Below are 24819 nucleotides of genomic sequence, written 5' to 3' on the forward strand. Positions count from 1 at the left end.
CAGTCAGTCTGTAGTCCTACTGTAACAGTCAGTCAGTCTGTAGTCCTACTGTAACAGTCAGTCAGTCTGTAGTCCTACTGTAACAGTCAGTCAGTCTGTAGTCCTACTGTAACAGTCAGTCTGTAGTCCTACTTTAACAGTCAGTCTGTAGTCCTACTGTAACAGTCAGTCTGTAGTCCTACTGTAACAGTCAGTCAGTCTGTGTCCTACTGTAACAGTCAGTCAGTCTGTGTCCTACTGTAACAGTCAGTCAGTCTGTAGTCCTACTGTAACAGTCAGTCAGTCTGTAGTCCTACTGTAACAGTCAGTCTGTAGTCCTACTGTAACAGTCAGTCTGTAGTCCTACTGTAACAGTCAGTCTGTAGTCCTACTGTAACAGTCAGTCAGTCTGTGTCCTACTGTAACAGTCAGTCAGTCTGTGTCCTACTGTAACAGTCAGTCAGTCTGTAGTCCTACTGTAACAGTCAGTCAGTCTGTAGTCCTACTGTAACAGTCAGTCTGTAGTCCTACTGTAACAGTCAGTCAGTCTGTAGTCCTACTGTTACAGTCAGTCAGTCTGTAGTCCTACTGTAACAGTCAGTCAGTCTGTAGTCCTACTGTAACAGTCAGTCTGTAGTCCTACTGTAACAGTCCGTCAGTCTGTAGTCCTACTGTAACAGTCAGTCAGTCTGTAGTCCTACTGTAACAGTCAGTCTAGGACTAATGTAACAGTCAGTCAGTCTGTAGTCCTACTGTAACAATCAGTCAGTCTGTAGTCCTACTGTAACAGTCAGTCTGTAGTCCTACTGTAACAGTCAGTCAGTCTGTAGTCCTACTGTAACAGTCAGTCTGTAGTCCTACTGTAACAGTCAGTCAGTCTGTAGTCCTACTGTAACAGTCAGTCTGTAGTCCTACTGTAACAGTCAGTCTGTAGTCCTACTGTAACAGTCAGTCTGTAGTCCTACTGTAACAGTCAGTCAGTCTGTAGTCCTACTGTAAAAGTCAGTCAGTCTGTAGTCCTACTGTAACAGTCAGTCAGTCTGTAGTCCTACTGTAACAGTCAGTCAGTCTGTAGTCCTACTGTAACAGTCAGTCAGTCTGTAGTCCTACTGTTACAGTCAGTCAGTCTGTATTCCTACTGTAACAGTCAGTCAGTCTGTAGTCCTACTGTAACAGTCAGTCAGTCTGTAGTCCTACTGTTACAGTCAGTCAGTCTGTAGTCCTACTGTAACAGTCAGTCAGTCTGTAGTCCTACTGTAACAGTCAGTCAGTCTGTAGTCCTACTGTAACAGTCAGTCTGTAGTCCTACTGTAACAGTCAGTCTGTAGTCCTACTGTAACAGTCAGTCTGTAGTCCTACTGTAACAGTCAGTCTGTAGTCCTACTGTAACAGTCAGTCTGTAGTCCTACTGTAACAGTCAGTCAGTCTGTAGTCCTACTGTAACAGTCAGTCAGTCTGTAGTCCTACTGTTACAGTCAGTCAGTCTGTAGTCCTACTGTAACAGTCAGTCAGTCTGTAGTCCTACTGTAACAGTCAGTCAGTCTGTAGTCCTACTGTTACAGTCAGTCAGTCTGTAGTCCTACTGTAACAGTCAGTCAGTCTGTAGTCCTACTGTAACAGTCAGTCTGTAGTCCTACTGTAACAGTCAGTCAGTCTGTAGTCCTACTGTAACAGTCAGTCAGTCTGTAGTCCTACTGTAACAGTCAGTCTGTAGTCCTACTGTAACAGTCAGTCTGTAGTCCTACTGTAACAGTCAGTCTGTAGTCCTACTGTAACAGTCAGTCTGTAGTCCTACTGTAACAGTCAGTCTGTAGTGTAATACTAATTGTAATAGTGTGATAGTGTATGTCCATGATAATGTTCCCATCAGTCAGATCAATAAGAGGATGAGTTTCACTCTGCAGGGCCAGATGGCTCTCAGGAGGGAGTGGAAATGGTGAGGGTGTTATGACACAAACAAACACGCAGACACACACACACATACACATTACACACCAGTGGAGGCTGCTGAGGGGAGGACGGCTCATAATAATGGCTGGAAAGGAGCGAATGAAATGGCATCAAACACATGGAATCCATGTGTTTGATTTATTTGATACCATTCCACTGATTCTGCTCCAGCCATTACCACGAACCCGTCCTCCCCAAGTTAGGTGCCACCAACTTCCTGTGATACACACACAAGCATATACAAGGGAGCCCTGCATATAGACAATTTATAAATACAACATAATACAAATATACAAGATTACAAAATATAGTCAAGACAAGAGAAACAATCACATTCCTCAGCAAAGAGGTTTCTGATCAACAATTTGAACTGTCCGAGAGGCACCAGTACATTTAGTTGCTCCATACATGGGGTGCAAAGAAATCAAAAGCTGATTTACCCAACTCTGTGGAGACCGAAGGGATCTCCAGTTAGCCATCCCTGAGACCGGGTTTGGTCATTCGTACATCTAAAGTGTATTAATGATGTTAGGTATGGCAGAAGTTTATGTAAGATAGCTTTATAAATAAAAAGAGAGTAGTGAATCGATCTACGTGACTTCAAGGATCAGCTTACTCTCCCCAAATCCTAACCATAACCATGAGGAGAGACGCAACAGACATTAGATCAGTGTTTTCTAGGGAAACTTCATCTGTCAGTATTATGATTATACCTCAGCGCTTACTGCTTGTCCCACATACCTTTGCTTGCGTTCTACATCGAAACTGCTGCTGATTGGTCATTTGCTTATCAGAGGTGGGCTGACTCTTAGATATGGAGAAAGCTCATTGGTCAGTGGTAGATTTCCTTTCAGTCTATTGGCTGAGTCGGCTTTCAGACCTAGAGACGCAGCCGAACATTGGGTACTGTGTCCAACGTCTCTCTTCCTGTGTTACCGCCCTTGGGGTGAGAAAGAAAGCGAGCATCAGTGAAGCCTTCGTATTCATTGGAACAGTACAGTAAGTAACTAGCTAGAGTCATTTGATAGGTAGCGCCTTCTGGAGTGAACTGAAGACGTGTGGACTGAATTTGCCCAGTCGCTGTAGTTTCAGGTGAGAATACATCGAGGTTACAAATTGTGAATCGTTTTGCTCGCTATCTAACGTTAGCTACAGCAATCGTGTGGCCGTCTCACAATTTCGCTAGCATATGATACGGTAGCCAGTTAGCTATCTGGCTATGCTAAGTTAGATAGCCAACAGACACTTCTTGCTTCTCGGTCTGCCAGTGAGAGACGCAAGCTTGCGGTTTGTGTGTTGGTGACAGATTTTGTAACAACCTAATGATCCAATGCGGATGAATATGTGGTTAGCCAGCTAGTTAATGGATGATGTTGGACTCAGTGGAGGCAGTTCAGGGGCGTATTCGTTACGGAAACCGTTTAAGAACTAAATGCAAGCAAACAGAGCAAAACGAATAGAAACTCTTGTTCTGTTTGCTTCCGTTTAAGGAACGTGTTGCAACAGAATTGGCGTAATGAATACGCCCCAGTTTACGTTTTCGTGCACTCTCTCCACTTATCTCCTGTGTCTTTGGTCATAAATATGTCACCATTGCCCTCTTAGCTCTGTTCTTCCTCTCTAGCTAACCAGCTAGCTAGTTATATTGTCTGTGATCCACGAGCTTTACAGACAAATCATAATTTATTTGGGCGATATAGTCCGTAGCTACAGAATCAGAATGATATAGCTAACTAGCTAGCTTTTCAGTGAACGTTCATGTAGCAAACTAGTTAACTAAATCAATTGCCGATGTGCTTGTTATTATACTAGCTAGTGTGAATGTAGCCATTCATTTACCTACTAACGTTACAGCTTGTATGTTTTAGGGCATTGCCAAGTTAGTGCACATAAAAATAAATCTGAGTCCCATAGCATCGCTGCAGGACCTGTGGACCCCATTCCGTCACCTCCCTGTCGCAATGGGGCCGCGCCTGTCTGTCGTTGTCAGAACAACAAACCAATCTGTTTTGAAATCCTCTCCGCTAGCTGCACATCTGCCCAACTGTCAGGTTTTTACAGAGGTGACTCAGTTCAACGTGGGTCTTGCTCAGCTCAAATCGGCGTGGTTGTCAAGCATTTCAGACTGTTTACCATGCAAACAAGGTGTGTGTTAGCATGAGAGAGAGAGAAAGAAATAGAAATTGCGATTGTGTGTGTGTGTGCGGGCACTTTCATTGTTAGCTTGGGAGTAGCAGCAGAAACAATGCCTCCTGTCCTGTGTCACACCCCTGGTTTAGCAGCACTCCATAAAAGGTGCTTATTTAGTAGCTTGTATCCTTATCTGCCACCTGAAAGACTTGTGTGGTCACAACACTGCTTTCTTCTGAATGAAGGGTGGGGCCCAAGCCTGCCTTAATAAGGAAACGTGCGAGTTAGCCCAGGTGTGAAGTTTCCTTTAGGCACAGATCTACAATCAGCATGCCCCCTCCAGACCCTGCTTTACCATTAAAGGGAAAAACACTAACTTCTGTCACTCCGCCCAGTCCTGGGGGACAGTTCTGTCACTCCGCCCAGTCCTGGGGGACAGTTCTGTCTGTATAAAGACAGAGAGGTCGTAGTTCCGTTCGAGAGAGATATGCCTTTTAGCAGACACTTTCATCCAAGCGAGGAAATGTAAGAACAGTGTGTGTGTCTCCTACATGAGGACAACAAAGGAGTTCGCAACAGCTGATCCAGAGCAGCAGCAGAGAAGGTTAACGGGCTCAGAGATGCCAACTCAGCATGTTGTGTGTGTGTGAATATCACACTGTTAGCAGGTTTATCAGGTCTGATACTGCTAAGCCGGTTCTACTTCTGTCCGCTCCAACCGAGGGAGAAATTAGCCAGTAGCATGGTATGATGGTCATACTTCTACCATTCGGGTTGGGAAGGTGTGATTATTATTACACCAGATAGTGTTAGTGGGGGGAATTCTCTACTATGTTGTTTCTGTTCACCGCTGAGCGGAGGTTGTTGAGGAGAGGACACTTAAATTCTATCACCATTACATAGCCTAGCCCATGAATTCAAAGGTGCATGTGTGTGTAGAGCCTGCAGACTGTGGGGAGTGAGGGGAGAGTGTGTTTGTGTCCAACCGGTGAGCTGTAGCAGACACGGAGCAGGAGGAGAGGAGAGGACAGACGAGGAGGGGTGGAGAGGACAGACGAGGAGGGGTGGAGAGGACAGACGAGGAGGGGTGGAGAGGACAGACGAGGAGGGGTGGAGAGGACAGACGAGGAGGGGTGGAGAGGACAGACGAGGAGGGGTGGAGAGGACAGACGAGGAGGGGTGAAGAGGACAGAGAGGAGGGGTGGAGAGGACAGACGAGGAGGGGTGGAGAGGACAGACGAGGAGGGGTGGAGAGGACAGAGAGGAGGGGTGGAGAGGACAGATGAGGACGGGTGGAGACGAGGAGGGGGGGAGAGGACAGACGAGGAGGGGTGGAGAGGACAGACGAGGAGGGGTGGAGAGGACAGACGAGGAGGGGTGGAGAGGACAGACGAGGAGGGGTGGAGAGGACAGACGAGGAGGGGTGGAGAGGACAGACGAGGAGGGGTGGAGAGGACAGACGAGGAGGGGTGGAGAGGACAGACGAGGAGGGGTGGAGAGGAGGAGGGGTGGAGAGGACAGACGAGGAGGGGTGGAGAGGACAGACGAGGAGGGGTGGAGAGGACAGAGAGGAGGGGTGGAGAGGACAGACGAGGAGGGGTGGAGAGGACAGACGAGGAGGGGTGGAGAGGACAGAGAGGAGAGGAGGGGGGGAGAGGACAGAGAGGAGGGGGGGAGAGGACAGAGAGGAGGGGGGGAGAGGACAGACGAGGAGGGGTGGAGAGGACAGAGAGGAGAGGAGGGTGGAGAGGACAGAGAGGAGAGGAGGGGGGGAGAGGACAGAGAGGAGGGGGGAGAGGACAGAGAGGAGGGGGGGAGGACAGGAGAGGAGGGGTGGAGAGGACAGGAGAGGAGGGGTGGAGAGGACAGGAGAGGAGGGGTGGAGAGGACAGAGAGGAGGGGTGGAGAGGACAGACGAGGAGAGGACAGACAGGACAGAGAGGAGAGGACAGACGAGGAGGGGTGGAGAGGACAGAGAGGAGGGGTGGAGAGGACAGACGAGGAGGGGAGGAGAGGACAGAGAGGAGGGGTGGAGAGGAGGGGGGGAGAGGACAGACGAGGAGGGGTGGAGAGGAGGGGGGGAGAGGACAGACGAGGAGGGGTGGAGAGGACAGACGAGGAGGGGTGGAGAGGACAGATGAGGAGGAGACAGACGAGGAGGGGTGGAGAGGACAGACGAGGAGGAGAGGAGAGGACAGAGAGGAGGGGTGGAGAGGACAGACGAGGAGGATAGGAGAGGACAGAGAGGAGAGGTGGAGAGGACAGACGAGGAGGAGAGGAGAGGACAGACGAGGAGGGGAGGAGAGGACAGATGAGGAGGGGTGGAGGGGACAGAGAGGAGGGGTGGAGAGGAGGGGGGGAGAGGACAGACGAGGAGGGGTGGAGAGGAGGGGGGGAGAGGACAGACGAGGAGGGGGGGAGAGGACAGAGAGGAGGGGTGGAGAGGACAGAGAGGAGGGGTGGAGAGGACAGACGAGGAGGGGTGGAGAGGACAGACGAGGAGGGGTGGAGAGGACAGAGAGGAGGGGTGGAGAGGACAGAGAGGAGGGGTGGAGAGGACAGATGAGGAGAGGACAGACAGGACAGAGAGGAGAGGACAGACGAGGAGGGGTGGAGAGGACAGACGAGGAGGGGTGGAGAGGACAGAGAGGAGGGGTGGAGAGGTCAGAGAGGAGGGGTAGAGAGGAGGGGTGGAGAGGACAGAGAGGAGGGGTGGAGAGGACAGACGAGGAGGGGTGGAGAGGACAGACGAGGAGGGGTGGAGAGGACAGAGAGGAGGGGTGGAGAGGACAGACGAGGAGGGGTGGAGAGGACAGACGAGGAGGGGTGGAGAGGACAGACGAGGAGGGGTGGAGAGGACAGAGAGGAGAGGAGGGGGGGAGAGGACAGAGAGGAGGGGGGGAGAGGACAGAGAGGAGGGGGGGAGAGGACAGAGAGGAGGGGGGGAGAGGACAGAGAGGAGGGGTGGAGAGGACAGACGAGGAGGGGTGGAGAGGACAGAGAGGAGGGGGGGAGAGGACAGAGAGGAGGGGTGGAGAGGACAGACGAGGAGGGGTGGAGAGGACAGACGAGGAGGGGTGGAGAGGACAGACGAGGAGGGGTGGAGAGGACAGACGAGGAGGGGTGGAGAGGACAGACGAGGAGAGGACAGACAGGACAGAGAGGAGAGGACAGACGAGGAGGGGTGGAGAGGACAGACGAGGAGGGGAGGAGAGGACAGAGAGGAGGGGTGGAGATGAGGGGGGGAGAGGACAGACGAGGAGGGGTGGAGAGGAGGAGGGGTGGAGAGGAGGGGGGGAGAGGACAGACGAGGAGGGGTGGAGAGGACAGACGAGGAGGAGAGGAGAGGACAGAGAGGAGGGGTGGAGAGGACAGACGAGGAGGATAGGAGAGGACAGAGAGGAGGGGTGGAGAGGACAGACGAGGAGGAGAGGAGAGGACAGACGAGGAGGGGAGGAGAGGACAGATGAGGAGGGGTGGAGGGGACAGAGAGGAGGGGTGGAGAGGAGGGGGGGAGAGGACAGACGAGGAGGGGTGGAGAGGAGGGGGGGAGAGGACAGACGAGGAGGGGGGGAGAGGACAGAGAGGAGGGGTGGAGAGGACAGAGAGGAGGGGTGGAGAGGACAGACGAGGAGGGGTGGAGAGGACAGACGAGGAGGGGTGGAGAGGACAGAGAGGAGGGGTGGAGAGGACAGAGAGGAGGGGTGGAGAGGACAGATGAGGAGAGGACAGACAGGACAGAGAGGAGAGGACAGACGAGGAGGGGTGGAGAGGACAGACGAGGAGGGGTGGAGAGGACAGAGAGGAGGGGTGGAGAGGTCAGAGAGGAGGGGTAGAGAGGAGGGGTGGAGAGGACAGAGAGGAGGGGTGGAGAGGACAGACGAGGAGGGGTGGAGAGGACAGACGAGGAGGGGTGGAGAGGACAGAGAGGAGGGGTGGAGAGGACAGACGAGGAGGGGTGGAGAGGACAGACGAGGAGGGGTGGAGAGGACAGACGAGGAGGGGTGGAGAGGACAGAGAGGAGAGGAGGGGGGGAGAGGACAGAGAGGAGGGGGGGAGAGGACAGAGAGGAGGGGGGGAGAGGACAGAGAGGAGGGGTGGAGAGGACAGACGAGGAGGGGTGGAGAGGACAGAGAGGAGGGGGGGAGAGGACAGAGAGGAGGGGGGGAGAGGACAGAGAGGAGAGGACAGAGAGGAGGGGGGGAGAGGACAGAGAGGAGGGGTGGAGAGGACAGACGAGGAGGGGTGGAGAGGACAGACGAGGAGGGGTGGAGAGGACAGACGAGGAGGGGTGGAGAGGACAGACGAGGAGGGGTGGAGAGGACAGACGAGGAGAGGACAGACAGGACAGAGAGGAGAGGACAGACGAGGAGGGGTGGAGAGGACAGACGAGGAGGGGAGGAGAGGACAGAGAGGAGGGGTGGAGATGAGGGGGGGAGAGGACAGACGAGGAGGGGTGGAGAGGAGGAGGGGTGGAGAGGAGGGGGGAGAGGACAGACGAGGAGGGGTGGAGAGGACAGACGAGGAGGGGTGGAGAGGACAGACGAGGAGGAGAGGAGAGGACAGAGAGGAGGGGTGGAGAGGACAGACGAGGAGGAGAGGAGAGGACAGAGAGGAGGGGTGGAGAGGACAGAGAGGAGGGGTGGAGAGGACAGACGAGGAGGAGAGGAGAGGACAGAGAGGAGGGGTGGAGGGGACAGAGAGGAGGGGTGGAGAGGAGGGGGGGAGAGGACAGACGTGGAGGGGTGGAGAGGAGGGGGGGAGAGGACAGACGAGGAGGGGGGGAGAGGACAGAGAGGAGGGGTGGAGAGGACAGAGAGGAGGGGTGGAGAGGACAGAGAGGAGGGGTGGAGAGGACAGACGAGGAGGGGTGGAGAGGACAGACGAGGAGGGGTGGAGAGGACAGAGAGGAGGGGTGGAGAGGACAGACGAGGAGGGGTGGAGAGGACAGAGAGGAGGGGTGGAGAGGACAGACGAGGAGGGGTGGAGAGGACAGACGAGGAGGGGTGGAGAGGACAGACGAGGAGGGGTGGAGAGGACAGAGAGGAGGGGTGGAGAGGACAGACGAGGAGGGGTGGAGAGGACAGAGAGGAGAGGAGGGGGGGAGAGGACAGAGAGGAGAGGAGGGGGGGGAGAGGACAGAGAGGAGGGGGGGAGAGGACAGAGAGGAGGGGGGGAGAGGACAGAGAGGAGGTGGGGAGAGGACAGAGAGGAGAGGAGGGGGGGAGAGGACAGAGAGGAGGGGAGGAGAGGACAGAGAGGAGAGGAGGGGAGGAGAGGACAGAGAGGAGAGGAGGGGGGGAGAGGACAGAGAGGAGGGGGGGAGAGGACAGAGAGGAGGGGTGGAGAGGACAGACGAGGAGGGGTGGAGAGGACAGGAGAGGAGGGGTGGAGAGGACAGAGAGGAGGGGTGGAGAGGACAGACGAGGAGGGGTGGAGAGGACAGACGAGGAGAGGACAGACAGGACAGAGAGGAGAGGACAGACGAGGAGGGGTGGAGAGGACAGAGAGGAGGGGTGGAGAGGACAGACGAGGAGGGGAGGAGAGGACAGAGAGGAGGGGTGGAGAGGAGGGGGGGAGAGGACAGACGAGGAGGGGTGGAGAGGACAGACGAGGAGGGGTGGAGAGGACAGATGAGGAGGAGACAGACGAGGAGGGGTGGAGAGGACAGACGAGGAGGAGAGGAGAGGACAGAGAGGAGGGGTGGAGAGGACAGACGAGGAGGAGAGGAGAGGACAGAGAGGAGGGGTGGAGAGGACAGAGAGGAGGGGTGGAGAGGACAGACGAGGAGGAGAGGAGAGGACAGAGAGGAGGGGTGGAGAGGACAGACGAGGAGGAGAGGAGAGGACAGACGAGGAGGGGAGGAGAGGACATATGAGGAGGGGTGGAGAGGAGGGGGGGAGAGGACAGACGAGGAGGGGTGGAGGGGTGGAGAGGAGGGGGGGAGAGGACAGACGAGGAGGGGGGGAGAGGACAGAGAGGAGGGGTGGAGAGGACAGAGAGGAGGGGTGGAGAGGACAGAGAGGAGGGGTGGAGAGGACAGACGAGGAGGGGTGGAGAGGACAGAGAGTAGGGGTGGAGAGGACAGAGAGGAGGGGTGGAGAGGACAGACGAGGAGGGGTGGAGAGGACAGAGAGGAGGGGTGGAGAGGACAGAGAGGAGGGGTGGAGAGGACAGAGAGGAGGGGTGGAGAGGACAGACGAGGAGGGGTGGAGAGGACAGACGAGGAGAGGACAGACAGGACAGAGAGGAGAGGACAGACGAGGAGGGGTGGAGAGGACAGAGAGGAGGGGTGGAGAGGACAGACGAGGAGAAAGCTGCAGCTTTTTTAAAGTACCAGTTTGTAACTCCTCCAACCCCACCTCCTCCAACCCCACCTCCCTCAATCCACGTTTGTTGTTTTACCACAGCAGTGACTGCCCTGTCAGCATCTGATCCTTCCATTCCTCCCTCTTTACATCAGTTCTCTCTCTCCCCCTTCTTGCCTCTCTCCTCCACTCCATCTGTTTTTCATCCTGCTCTGCCTATCCCCAGCCACTCTAGAAGGGAGTGTCCCACACCAGCAGAGGAGAGAAAAGAACAGAGCAGGACGGAGGGGGGAGGGAAAGAGGAGAACAGATGAGTGAAGGAGAGAACTCAGAGTGGAAAATAATACAGAAGAGGATGAAGGGAGGAGAGGAGGGAGGAGAGAGGGAGAGGAGAGAGAAGAGCTGAGATAGAGGGAGTAGGGAGGGAGGAGAGAGGGAGTAGGGAGAGAGGGAGTAGGGAGGGGGGGAGAGGAGGAGGAGGGAGAATAGAGAGAGGAGAGAGGGAGAGGAGGGAGGAGAGAGAGAGAAGAGCTGAGATAGGGAGAGAGGGAGGATAGAGAGAGGAGAGGGAGAGGAAAGAAAGGCAGGGTTTACATTTGTTTCCTCTTGAGTAGTGTAGCTAGAAGTAGAGGGAGAATATTACGAAAGGGAGAGAAAGAATGGAGGAGAGGGGGAGGAAGAGGTTAGTTTATCATCCCCTAGGATAGTAAAGGTCGTTATCAATAAAACCTCACAATAAGGTGCAGAGCGTTCAATTTGGCTGCTGGGGGGTCAAGTAGACCACCAGCTCCGCTAAAACCATTGACAACTACGTTTTCAAGGGATTGTTAAATAAATGTTAACTATTTGGTTGTAATATCATCACCTCTTGAAGAGTATAGTTAAGAACTACAGATGTTTCCAATTATTCCACATTTAGCTCCATCTTCAGAGTTATACAGAAAGTAACTGCAGGCTTTTCATGATCAGTAAACATCAATGGATCATGTATCCAGGGTAGCCCCACGATCTCTCTCAATATTGGCCACCATTAATTGGATATTTCAGTGATATTAAATAAAAGTTCATTACACCTGACAAGCGTGAGTGGTTTAGGTTAATTTCCCATCCTTTGTGGGCTCTGCCTGTCAAGCAGCAGAAGGGCGCATAATGATTACTCTGCAAGCTACCGGTAGAAACCGTAGTAAGTAGAACTCATTTACTTTTTTCTCCAACCAACATAGCTAGGCCTACCTAGCAAAGTTAGCTAACATTAACCCCTTTTCAACTTGGTTTTTTTATTTATTTCACCTTTATTTAACCAGGTAAGCCAGTTGAGAACAAGTTCTCATTTACAACTGCGACCTGGCCAAGATAAAGCAAAGCAGTGCGATAAAAACAACAACACAGAGTTACATATGGGGTAAAACAAAACATAAAGTCAAAAATACAACAGAAAATATATATACAGTGTGTGCAAATGTAGCAAGTTATGGAGGTAAAGCAATAAATAGGCTATAGTGCAAAATAATTACAATTAGTATTAACACTGGAATGATAGATGTGCAAGAGATAATAGTGTTTAATCGTGATTGCTGCTGACAGATTGATGGACCACTTCAAAATTGGCTAGCTGGCTAACAACAGATCACGTCAATATGGCTAGATAACAAGCTAGCTTTCAGGGGATAAACTTGGTGGCTATATCCAAATATTGTTTGATTGCTTGTTCTATAATGGTGGTGGTGACAGTAGTCCGACTGACGACTTTACCAAGAGGACAACTTGCCGATGTCAAGCTCTTTCCAAAAGCCTAATCTCTAATGAAGCAAGCTAAATGACATGTTTGCTTAGCTAGCTAAATGAATAGGCTACCCTCACGTATCTGAAAATACATGATCCATTGATGTTTACTGATCATGAAAAGCCTGCAGTTACTTTCTGTATAACCCTGAAGATGGAGCTAAATGTGGAATAATTGGAAACATCTGTAGTTCTGACTATACTCTTCAAGAGGTGATGATATTACAACCAAATAGTTAACATTTATTTAACAATCCCTTGAAAACGGCACGCAGTTGTCAATAGTTTTAGCGGAGCTGGTGGTCCCCTTGCCCCCCAGCAGGTAAATGGAACGCTCTGCACCGTATTGTGACTTCTTACATTTACATTTTAGTCATTTAGCAGACGCTCTTATCCAGAGCGACTTACAGGAGCAATTAGGGTTAAGTGCCTTGCTCAAGGGCACATCGACAGATTTTTTTTTTACCTAGTCGGCTCGGGGATTAGAACCAGCGACCTGTCGGTTACTGGGCACAACACTCTTAACCACTAAGCTACCTGCCGCCCTTATTGGTAACGTCCTATAGTTGGAGGATGTTCATAGTACAGAACTCTGTCTCTCTGTCCCTGGGGTTGTGTTCTAATGTAATAACCATTCTCCATTTCCTGCTCAACTTTAACATTACTCAACATCTCTGTCTCTGTGGAAAGGAAAGACTACTGTGTAAGCAATGTTATTTTTGGACAGGTTGAAGCTAAAGCTAGTCATTTGATTGTTTCTTCTTCAATGGGGCTAGATTTAGATGCATGTACGCTTGTTTCAGTCTAGAGGGAGAAATAGGTCCAGTCTTTGTACAGCGACCTCTTTCTCCTGACCTTGTGTGAGTCCCTGTAGATCTGGATAGTTTCTCCTGACCTTGTGGAAGTCCCTGTAGATCTGGATAGTTTCTCCTGACCTTGTGGAAGACCCTGCAGATCTGGATAGTTTCTCCTGACCTTGTGGAAGACCCTGTAGATCTGGATAGTTTCTCCTGACCTTGTGGAAGACCCTGTAGATCTGGATAGTTTCTCCTGACCTTGTGGAAGACCCTGTAGATCTGGATAGTTTCTCCTGACCTTGTGGAAGACCCTGTAGATCTGGATAGTTTCTCCTGACCTTGTGTGAGTCCCTGTAGATCTGGATAGTTTCTCCTGACCTTGTGGAAGACCCTGTAGATCTGGATAGTTTCTCCTGACCTTGTGGAAGACCCTGTAGATCTGGATAGTTTCTCCTGACCTTGTGTGAGTCCCTGTAGATCTGGATAGTTTCTCCTGACCTTGTGGAAGACCCTGTAGATCTGGATAGTTTCTCCTGACCTTGTGGAAGACCCTGTAGATCTGGATAGTTTCTCCTGACCTTGTGTGAGTCCCTGTAGATCTGGATAGTTTCTCCTGACCTTGTGGAAGACCCTGTAGATCTGGATAGTTTCTCCTGACCTTGTGTGAGTCCCTGTAGATCTGGATAGTTTCTCCTGACCTTGTGGAAGACCCTGTAGATCTGGATAGTTTCTCCTGACCTTGTGTGAGTCCCTGTAGATCTGGATAGTTTCTCCTGACCTTGTGGAAGACCCTGTAGATCTGGATAGTTTCTCCTGACCTTGTGTGAGTCCCTGTAGATCTGGATAGTTTCTCCTGACCTTGTGGAAGACCCTGTAGATCTGGATAGTTTCTCCTGACCTTGTGTGAGTCCCTGTAGATCTGGATAGTTTCTCCTGACCTTGTGGAAGACCCTGTAGATCTGGATAGTTTCTCCTGACCTTGTGGAAGACCCTGTAGATCTGGATAGTTTCTCCTGACCTTGTGGAAGACCCTGTAGATCTGGATAGTTTCTCCTGACCTTGTGGAAGACCCTGTAGATCTGGATAGTTTCTCCTGACCTTGTGGAAGACCCTGTAGATCTGGATAGTTCTCCTGACCTTGTGGAAGACCCTGTAGATCTGGATAGTTTCTCCTGACCTTGTGGAAGACCCTGTAGATCTGGATAGTTTCTCCTGACCTTGTGGAAGACCCTGTAGATCTGGATAGTTTCTCCTGACCTTGTGGAAGACCCTGTAGATCTGGATAGTTTCTCCTGACCTTGTGGAAGACCCTGTAGATCTGGATAGTTTCTCCTGACCTTGTGGAAGACCCTGTAGATCTGGATAGTTTCTCCTGACCTTGTGGAAGACCCTGTAGATCTGGATAGTTTCTCCTGACCTTGTGGAAGACCCTGTAGATCTGGATAGTTTCTCCTGACCTTGTGGAAGACCCTGTAGGATCTGGATAGTTTCTCCTGACCTTGTGTGAGTCCCTGTAGATCTGGAATAGTTTCTCCTGACCTTGTGTGAGACCCTGTAGATCTGATAGTTTCTCCTGACCTTGTGGAAGACCCTGTAGATCTGGATAGTTTCTCCTGACCTTGTGGAAGACCCTGTAGATCTGGATAGTTTCTCCTGACCTTGTGGAAGACCCTGTAGATCTGGATAGTTTCTCCTGACCTTGTGGAAGACCCTGTAGATCTGGATAGTTTCTCCTGACCTTGTGGAAGACCCTGTAGATCTGGATAGTTTCTCCTGACCTTGTGGAAGACCCTGTAGATCTGGATAGTTTCTCCTGACCTTGTGGAAGACCCTGTAGATCTGGATAGTTTCTCCTGACCTTGTGTGAGTCCCTGTAGATCTGGATAGTTTCTCCTGACCTTGTGGAAGACCCTGTAGATCTGGATAGTTTCTCCTGACCTTGTGGAAGACCCTGTAGATCTGGATAGTTTCTCCTGACCTTGTGGAAGACCCTGTAGATCTGGATAGTTTCTCCTGACCTTGTGGAAGACCCTGTAGATCTGGATAGTTTCTCCTGACCTTGTGGAAGACCCTGTAGATCTGGATAGTTTCTCCTGACCTTGTGGAAGACCCTGTAGATCTGGATAGTTTCTCCTGACCTTGTGGAAGACCCTGTAGATCTGGATAGTTTCTCCTGACCTTGTGGAAGACCCTGTAGATCTGGATAGTTTCTCCTGACCTTGTGGAAGACCCTGTAGATCTGGATAGTTTCTCCTGACCTTGTGGAAGACCCTGTAGATCTGGATAGTTTCTCCTGACCTTGTGTGAGTCCCTGTAGATCTGGATAGTTTCTCCTGACCTTGTGTGAGTCCCTGTAGATCTGGATAGTTTCTCCTGACCTTGTGGAAGACCCTGTAGATCTGGATAGTTTCTCCTGACCTTGTGGAAGACCCTGTAGATCTGGATAGTTTCTCCTGACCTTGTGGAAGACCCTGTAGATCTGGATAGTTTCTCCTGACCTTGTGGAAGACCCTGTAGATCTGGATAGTTTCTCCTGACCTTGTGGAAGACCCTGTAGATCTGGATAGTTTCTCCTGACCTTGTGGAAGACCCTGTAGATCTGGATAGTTTCTCCTGACCTTGTGGAAGACCCTGTAGATCTGGATAGTTTCTCCTGACCTTGTGGAAGACCCTGTAGATCTGGATAGTTTCTCCTGACCTTGTGTGAGTCTCTGTAGATCTGGATAGTCACCTGTGTTTACTGCAGAAACTGAGGTGAGCATGACTTTGCATACAGCCAGCTCATATGACTTTATCCCTCAAAGGTGTTCCACTCCTATGACTTTATCCCTCAAGGGTGTGTGTCGTGTTTGTTTAGTTTTGTGTGTGTGGGGAGTCCGAGTAGTGGTGTGTGTGTGTGTGAGTGTGTGTGTGTGTGTGTGTGTACTGTACATCTATAACTAGAGAGGCTGGTTGTACTATGTTCTGGTGTTCTGGTGTTACTATTGGCTCTGAGACATCTGCTGTTGTCTAGGAGGATTAGTAGAGCCCGGAGAAGGAGAAAGGCATCAATCAGACTCTACTAATGGATCCTCTCAGTGTCCTGTCCTCCCAGACCCTTACCATCATTACCTCCCTTCCATGCTCCATTACTCCTGTCTGGACTGACTACTCAACCTAATCACCTGGAGGGTCCTGGAGGAGACAGAAAAACAGCCATTAGTATGGGTTGGATAACCTGTGAGAGTGGTTAAGTGTGACGGTGGTGTTGACTAAACAGAGAAAGTAGGTAGCTGACGTAAGAGCCGAGATGACATTGTGGGAAGAGAATGACGTGTGTGTATAGATTAGTCTATAGGTTCAGGGGTCTCCAGTCAGACCTCACTGGCCACTCTGCCTTCCAGTCACAGCTAAGTTAACCAAGAGGTTAAACGCCAGGTAGTTTAACACACATTGTGAGTATACATTTGGAAAGCATTAGTCTAGATGATGATGATGGATTTGTCTGTGTGTGTATTTGGCTTCTACAATGGCGGAAACGGTTTTCTAGAAAGCTGGCGGTCGTTCCAACGGGGAACTGAAACAAATGGTTATTATCCCACAGATAAACTGGCTGCATCTAGTTTGCTTTTACTATCATGGATGTTTAACTCCTGGCCCTGGCTTGAATTGTGAAAAGGTTTAGGGCTTAGTTAGGCCTACGATAGATTGAACACAGCCTATAACCTATTAGAAGAGGCAACATCATCTTGAACTTATTCAGTCATGTTATTTCTGAGTAGGGTGTTCTACCTGGTCTGGTATAAACATCAGGCTGTGGACTGGACTAGGACCTGACCCGCTTTATTCCTGTCTTCATAAACCTGATTTGGATCATCAATAGCCAGCAATGGATGCTATCAACATTACTATCATCATGAATGCTGACATTTCATCTGCTCTCATTCACTTTACATCAGGGCTGAATGAGCCTGTTATTTCCCTGTTAGCCCTATGCTATAGAGCCCCACAGTGGAGGTGTCATAATTCCCATAAAACCTAGCGGTCAAACAGGGAAATATTTCCAATTGTTTTTCCACCATTCATTTTTCCCATAGGGGATTTAAGAAATTAAAATAAGGTCTGTCTTAAGTGTAGGCTTAGCCTGGCATGACGTTTTGATAACCATGTAAATCTCTCTCGGACAAGGTGACTTTTATCAATATATTAGACTCTATTTAATCTCAGATTCGAAAATGCTAATTAGCATCAACATAGACATCATGCAAGACTACAAATCCCTGCAAGGTCCTGCACGTCATCTCTAGCTGACACCTTTGCTAACACGTATTGTGTCAATTAAAAACTTTCACAAGACAGTTTACAGAACTGTCCGTTTAAAGACATTTAGCCTATTTATTCATTACTACATTTAGCTAACATTAGATAGTTAATCCAGAGATTCTTACCTTTGCCTTGATTCAGCAGTCTCATCCACATCATCATGGCATTTGTAGTTCTTTATGAAAGCCACATTAGCAGCTAATTAGCATTTCATTTTTGGGAGGTAAATACAGGTGAATATATTGATAAAAAAATACCAGCTGCGCAGAGGCGCACAAAATTGAACTTCACTCAACTTTACTAGACTTTCGCCCCGTTAGTTTACACCAGTGTTTCCCAACTCCGGTCCTCCAGTATCCCCGACAGAACACATTGTTGTTGTAGCGCCAGACAAACACACCTGATTCTACTTGTCAAGGGCTTGATGATTAGTTGACAAGTTGAATCCGGTGTGCTTGACCGGGGCCACAACAGAACATATGTACTGTTGGAGATACTGGGGGACCGGAGTTGGGGAACACTGCTTTACACTATCAATGTTTCCTTTACTGTGGGAATTCTGATCTAATCAACATATTAGTCCCTTTCAATGCAACAAACCAAAACAAATCTAACTATGCAAGACGGTTAGTGATTTAGTTTTAGGCAGAGCTTATCGGAGGAGGATTCTATTGTATTGACAGGCACGAAACGGTTCGGGAGTAGATGAGCTTGTTTTGAGATGTTATCACACACACAGAGCAGCACATGTGTTGATATTCTTTGCTAGTTAGTGAGTTGTTATTATTAGCCCAGTTATAGCAATGGGGGAGTGATTGCCTCCTACAAGAGCAAAAAAGGTGTAGCCATCTTTGGAAAGTGAGTCAGTTAAAGAGCTTTTTATGTCTTAAAGGGGCAGTGTTGTATTTTGAGACAGGCTTGAATAAGCAGCCAATAGGCAGAGGGTGCCATACATTTTTGGTATGGGAATAATATGGAATATAAAGTAGTTTCTTGCATCAAACAACACAATACAACAATTTCAGTCACTTATATTAAAAATGTTTCATGTTATTTTGATTTTTTTTAATCTAATGGAATGTAGGAATACATTGAACACCACACATTGGCTGCTACTATAGGCTGTATCGTAGAATTGCTATTTCCTTGAGAAAGTGTTATGATGGTAGGCCACTCTGATAGGCCTACATCATCATCACATGGCCTACTTGTACACTGTCTGTAACTGTAACTTAAAGCTGGTAAAGTCTGTGTTCGCAGTCAAGTTTCCGCTCAGCAGACCTGAAATTTGCTCAGTGCCTCCCAAAAATGTAGGGAACACTGGAACTAACTCCTCCTTAGAACAGGCCCTGAGTCAGCACAGCACCATAGAACCCATGAGAACCTTTTGGAAGCCACAAGAACCCTTTGGAAGCCACGTGAACCCTTTGGAAGCCACGAGAACCCGTTGGAAGCTATGAGAACCCGTTGGAAGCCACGAGAACCCGTTGGAAGCCATGAGAACCCGTTGGAAGTGTTCAGGGCTCAACCCACCCAGTTTATGTGATGTTTAAGACCGAAGAACAGACGGTGTCGGACTGGCTTTGATTACAGTACCTACTTTGATCCCACTAACTCAAATGTTACCATCTTTCCCCCCCCCTCTCTCACTCTGTCTCGCTCTGTCTCTCTCTCTGTCTGTCTGTCTCTCTCTCTGTCTGTCTGTTTCTGTATGTGTGTCTGTCTCTGTGTCTGTCTGTCTGTTTCTGTCTGTGTGTGTCTCTCTCTGTCTCTCTGTCTGTCTGTCTGTCTGTCTAGCAGGTTACCTGCCCCTAGGCGTGACACTTGGACCCAGAGGAACACAGACAGACATCCCGGTCCCCAGTCTGCAGTAGGTGTAGCAGAGAGAGAGCATGGCGCTGTCGTTTAAGAAAGACTTGGAGAAGTACAAGGAGATTGATGAGGATGAGATCCTTAACAACCTGTCAGAGCAGGAACTCAAACAACTGGAGACCGCTCTGGAGGAGATGGACCCAGAGGTATGGAGGGGCGGGGTGGTGCGTCTCTCTGCGTCTGTGTCTTCCTTGTGTTTACTCCTTGTTAGCTAGACAGACATCTCATTCTTATCAACGTTTAACCTCCAACTCAACTCTCGCAATCCTCAACTCTCAATGTTGTGAAATCTAAGGGAGAGGGAAAGAGAGCGTGTGTGTGTATTTATGTGTTGATTCTGCAGAGAGTCTGCCAAGTGTTTGTATGGTTATTTGCTAGCGGAATGGAGCAGAATGGAGCAGAATGGAGCAGAATGGAGCAGAGCAGAGTAGAGTAGAGTAGGATAATGAACCCCCCCCCAGAGCCAGAGTGAGACCAATAGCCCTTTTTAAACACTATTGTAGTGATATTACACAATACAAACCGACAGAAGTATTGGGAAATGTGGGAATAGGCCTATTTCAAGACACGTTACGTCTAAAGTAGAGAGCATCTTAAACATTATTCTTGTCTTTCACTTATAGACAGCATGAGTGAGATGAATCAACTAACTAGGCGACCATAGGAACACAACACATCACCGAATGTAGCCCTAATGTTTTTAAACATGAATTCTCCAATCACCAATTGATCAATCAGTCAATAAACCCGTGTATCCACCCCTCCGTGTCTCCCCCCAGAATGCATTGCTGCCAGCGTCGATGCGTCAGAAGGACCACACAGTGAAAGCAGCCACCGGCCCCTACAGCAGAGAGAAACTCCTCAGTTATCTGGAGAAGGAGGCTCTGGAGTATAAAGACAGAGATGACGTAGTGTCATTCACTGGAGAGAGGAAAGGTATGGTACCTGGTGTGTGTTGAGACGGTCTACAGTGTCTCCCCTACAATTTATCTCAGCAGCTGTGGCAAAATTAGCTGGGGGAGGGGGGTCCGGGGGCATGCTACCCCGGTGGGGATTTTTTTTTTAGGAGAACGACTGTGAGAAATGATATTCTACTCCCAAATGCATGATATCATCTGAAATATATCTGCACTGTAGAGAGATGATGAGGAGCATGCGGTGGCTGTGCGCTTGTGGCTCTCATTCGCGCCACTGCTCGCTCTGTTTGCTACAAATATACTTTATAACTCGTCACTCGGATCTTAAAGGGATAGTGCGCGATTTTGGCAATTTAACTCATGGATACCATTTCTATGTCTGTTATTGGTGCTATCGCTAGTTAACAATTGCCCTAAAGCTAGTTATAGCAACTTCCTTCAATCAGCACGCAGAGACATAAAAATGGTATCCATGAGTTAATCTGACTCTGGGTAAGTAGAAAATAAGCTTAATTGCCAAAATTAATAATAATACAAAAAATATATATTTTGGGGGGGAGTGGCTGCGGGGCGCCGCTGCTAAATTAATATAGGGGAAACTCTGGGTGTGTATGTGTTGAAGTAGTGTGTGTGTTTGTGCACATTTTCTACACTGCTGGTGAGTAGTGTCATGTCACTACTATTTATATTCTGTCCATACTGTCTATACACACCATTTATTATATATTTATTTACTCTGACATTGCTCGTTCTGATATTGCTTTCTTTTTTACGTTTTGTATTATGTGTGTATTGCTAGGTATTATTACTGTACTGTTGGAGCTAGAAACACAATAATTACTGTACTGTTGGAGCTAGAAACACAATCATTACTGTACTGTTGGAGCTAGAAACACAATCATTACTGCACTATTGGAGCTAGAAACACAATCATTACTGTACTGTTGGAGCTAGAAACACAATCATTACTGCACTGTTGGAGCTAGAAACACAATCATTACTGTACTGTTGGAGCTAGAAACACAATCATTACTGTACTGTTGGAGCTAGAAACACAATCATTACTGCACTGTTGGAGCTAGTAACACAATCATTACTGTACTGTTGGAGCTAGAAACACAATCATTACTGTACTGTTGGAGCTAGAAACACAATCATTACTGTACTGTTGGAGGTAGAAACACAATCATTACTGCACTGTTGGAGCTAGAAACACAATCATTACTGCACTGTTGGAGTTAGAAACAATCATTACTGTACTGTTGGAGCTAGAAACACAATCATTACTGCACTGTTGGAGCTAGAAACACAATCATTACTGCACTGTTGGAGCTAGAAACACAATCATTTCTGTACTGTTGGAGCTAGAAACACAATCATTACTGTACTGTTGGAGCTAGAAACACAATCATTACTGTACTGTTGGAGCTAGAAACACAATCATTACTGTACTGTTGGAGCTAGAAACACAATCATTACTGCACTGTTGGAGCTAGAAACACAATCATTACTGCACTGTTGGAGCTAGAAACACAATCATTACTGCACTGTTGGAGCTAGAAACACAATCATTACTGTACTGTTGGAGCTAGAAACACAATCATTACTGTACTGTTGGAGCTAGAAACACAATCATTACTGTACTGTTGGAGCTAGAAACACAATCATTACTGCACTGTTGGAGCTAGAAACACAATCATTACTGCACTGTTGGAGCTAGAAACACAATCATTACTGCACTGTTGGAGCTAGAAACACAATCATTACTGTACTGTTGGAGCTAGAAACACAATCATTACTGTACTGTTGGAGCTAGAAACACAATCATTACTGTACTGTTGGAGCTAGAAACACAATCATTACTGTACTGTTGGAGCTAGAAACACAATCATTACTGCACTGTTGGAGCTAGAAACACAATCATTACTGTACTGTTGGAGCTAGAAACACAATCATTACTGTACTGTTGGAGCTAGAAACACAATCATTACTGCACTGTTGGAGCTAGAAACACAATCATTACTGTACTGTTGGAGCTAGAAACACAATCATTACTGCACTGTTGGAGCTAGAAACACAATCATTACTGTACTGTTGGAGCTAGAAACACAATCATTACTGCACTGTTGGAGCTAGAAACACAATCATTACTGCACTGTTGGAGCTAGAAACACAATCATTACTGTACTGTTGGAGCTAGAAACACAATCATTACTGTACTGTTGGAGCTAGAAACACAATCATTACTGCACTGTTGGAGCTAGAAACACAATCATTACTGTACTGTTGGAGCTAGAAACACAATCATTACTGCACTGTTGGAGCTAGAAACACAATCATTACTGTACTGTTGGAGCTAGAAACACAATCATTACTGTACTGTTGGAGCTAGAAACACAATCATTACTGTACTGTTGGAGCTAGAAACACAATCATTACTGTACTGTTGGAGCTAGAAACACAAGCATTACTGCACTGTTGGAGCTAGAAACACAATCATTACTGCACTGTTGGAGCTAGAAACACAATCATTACTGTACTGTTGGAGCTAGAAACACAATCATTACTGTACTGTTGGAGTTAGAAACACAATCATTACTGTACTGTTGGAGCTAGAAACACAATCATTACTGTACTGTTGGAGCTAGAAACACAAGCATTACTGTACTGTTGGAGCTAGAAACACAATCATTACTGTACTGTTGGAGCTAGAAACACAATCATTACTGCACTGTTGGAGTTAGAAACACAATCATTACTGTACTGTTGGAGCTAGAAACACAATCATTACTGTACTGTTGGAGTTAGAAACACAATCATTACTGTACTGTTGGAGCTAGAAACACAATCATTACTGTACTGTTGGAGCTAGAAACACAATCATTACTGTACTGTTGGAGCTAGAAACACAATCATTACTGCACTGTTGGAGCTAGAAACACAAGCATTTCGCTGCACCTGCGATAACATCTGCAAATCTGTGTACGCGACCAATGAACTTTGATTTGATGTAAATGCGTCATAATGCAGAAACCTCAATGTTCTAACTCTCTAAATACATGACTCTGCTGTGTCCTACACTGGGTAACTGTAGATGTTGGCAATGTTTAGATGTTGTGGGTAATGTTTAGATGTTGTGGGTAACCACAGATGTTGTGGGTAATGTTTAGATGTTGTGGGTAACCACAGATGTTGTGGGTAATGTTGAGATGTTGTGGGTAATGTTGAGATGTTGTGGGTAATGTTGAGATGTTGTGAGTAACCACATATGTTGTGGGTAATGTTTAGATGTTGTGGGTAACCACAGATGTTGTGGGTAATGTTTGTGGTCTTGAAGGGAATGCTCTGTTTCAGACAGGTGTGTATTGTATTGCAGGCATGTTGACTTTAAAAGTGTCAGCACCAGGTGTGTGTGTGTGTGTGTGTGTGTGTGTGTTTGCTCTAAGCTGTAATCAGTGCACTGCTGCGTCTGCAGGTATTACTAATGCATGTCTACTCTGCTCTTACGCAATACACAGCTGCGAGAGGAGGAGTGTGTGGGCTGGGAGAGACAAAGGGAAGAGAGAGGGAGGGGAAAAAAGCAATATGGTGGGACATTCATACTACATTACTGAGGGATTTCCTTGGGCTAGGACACACACACACTGCTGGGTAGGACTACACCTTGAATATCCTCCAGTACCAGTGTGTGTATAGAGCAGGGTTAGGGTTGTTCCCTCCAGTAGAATTCCAGAACCATGACGTCATGGCCCCTAATCTCTGGAGAAGAAGTCTACAACTGTCAGGAATAACCTCACTCACATTCCTCTTCCCTCACCCCAGTGTGTGTGTGTGTGTGTGTGTGTGTGTGTGTGTGTGTGTGTGTGTGTGTGTGTGATCACAGACCATAGCAAGAACTCGTGTTATCAGCAGGGGGTGAGAGTAATGAGTCTACTGGAATTTACATTCCACTATTGTGTTTTCCTTGTTGTAAAAAACACACCATGGTCACCCACATTATATCTGTGACTAAAATCTGACTACTAAGTCGACTGGACAAGAGATTTTGGAAAGATTGAGAGCTTTTCAGGTGATAAGCATAATTAATATTAGCAGCACAGATGTTCAGTTCAGTTCAGCAGTGGAAAGGACGCGCCACACCCGGCAAACACAGCCTACATCTGCTGGTGAGCTGCAGGGGAGCAAGCCATGAGTGTGAAGACAGGCTCCGCCTCTGATTATACACATCGCGCAGGTGACTCTCTTGCTTCCCCGTAGCTAACCAGTCACCACCAGCCTTCTAGTTAGCTACCCTTCGCCTGGTGAAAGGGGTACTTCGGGATCTTGGCAATGAGGCCCTTAGACTTCCATTCATTACGCTAACGCTAGCTAGCATTGGCTTGCAAAACTACCTCTAACGTCCTTCATACTGGACACAGAGACATAAAAATGGTATCTTCTAGTTCATCTGACTGGGGAAGTAGATAAAGGGCCTCACTGCCAAAATAAGAAACACAAGCTGCTTTACGAAATGAAAAACAATAGCAGCAATGAGTTTAATAGTAAATCAATAGTCTAGCTATTCTTTTCTCTCCCTTGAGAAAAGTAGGAGGTCTTTTGAATTTGTAGTCTCACTCAAGCCTCCCACTTTCCCCACTGTATTTCATAGCCAGGTTCTGTAGCCAGGTCTCCCTCTTTTCCTCAGCAAAAACGACTACTTGCGGACCGTTAACCATTTATTTAGGCTACACCTTGTTCAGTCATGTTACCTCATTTAGCTAGCTATAGCTAACAACCTGGGGC

At 48.3% G+C, this 24819-nt stretch overlaps 1 protein-coding gene across 1 annotated transcript in view; it reads left to right on the top strand.

Moving 5' to 3' along the window:
• The first annotated feature begins 2863 nt into the window (after positions 1 to 2863).
• Positions 2864 to 24819, top strand: part of LOC311119714 (tropomodulin-3-like) — a 79676-nt gene continuing 57720 nt past the window's right edge. Inside the window, exons 1-3 of the mRNA XM_084194377.1 lie at positions 2864 to 3021; positions 19049 to 19266; positions 19900 to 20056. Of these exons, the coding sequence (XP_084050503.1) occupies positions 19141 to 19266; positions 19900 to 20056 (283 nt within the window). The 5' untranslated portion in view covers positions 2864 to 3021; positions 19049 to 19140. The remainder of the gene's footprint in view (positions 3022 to 19048; positions 19267 to 19899; positions 20057 to 24819) is intronic.

This window comes from Coregonus lavaretus (assembly GCF_964263955.1).
Source record: "Coregonus lavaretus genome assembly, contig: HAP1_SCAFFOLD_290, whole genome shotgun sequence".
Taxonomy (NCBI): domain Eukaryota; kingdom Metazoa; phylum Chordata; class Actinopteri; order Salmoniformes; family Salmonidae; genus Coregonus; species Coregonus lavaretus.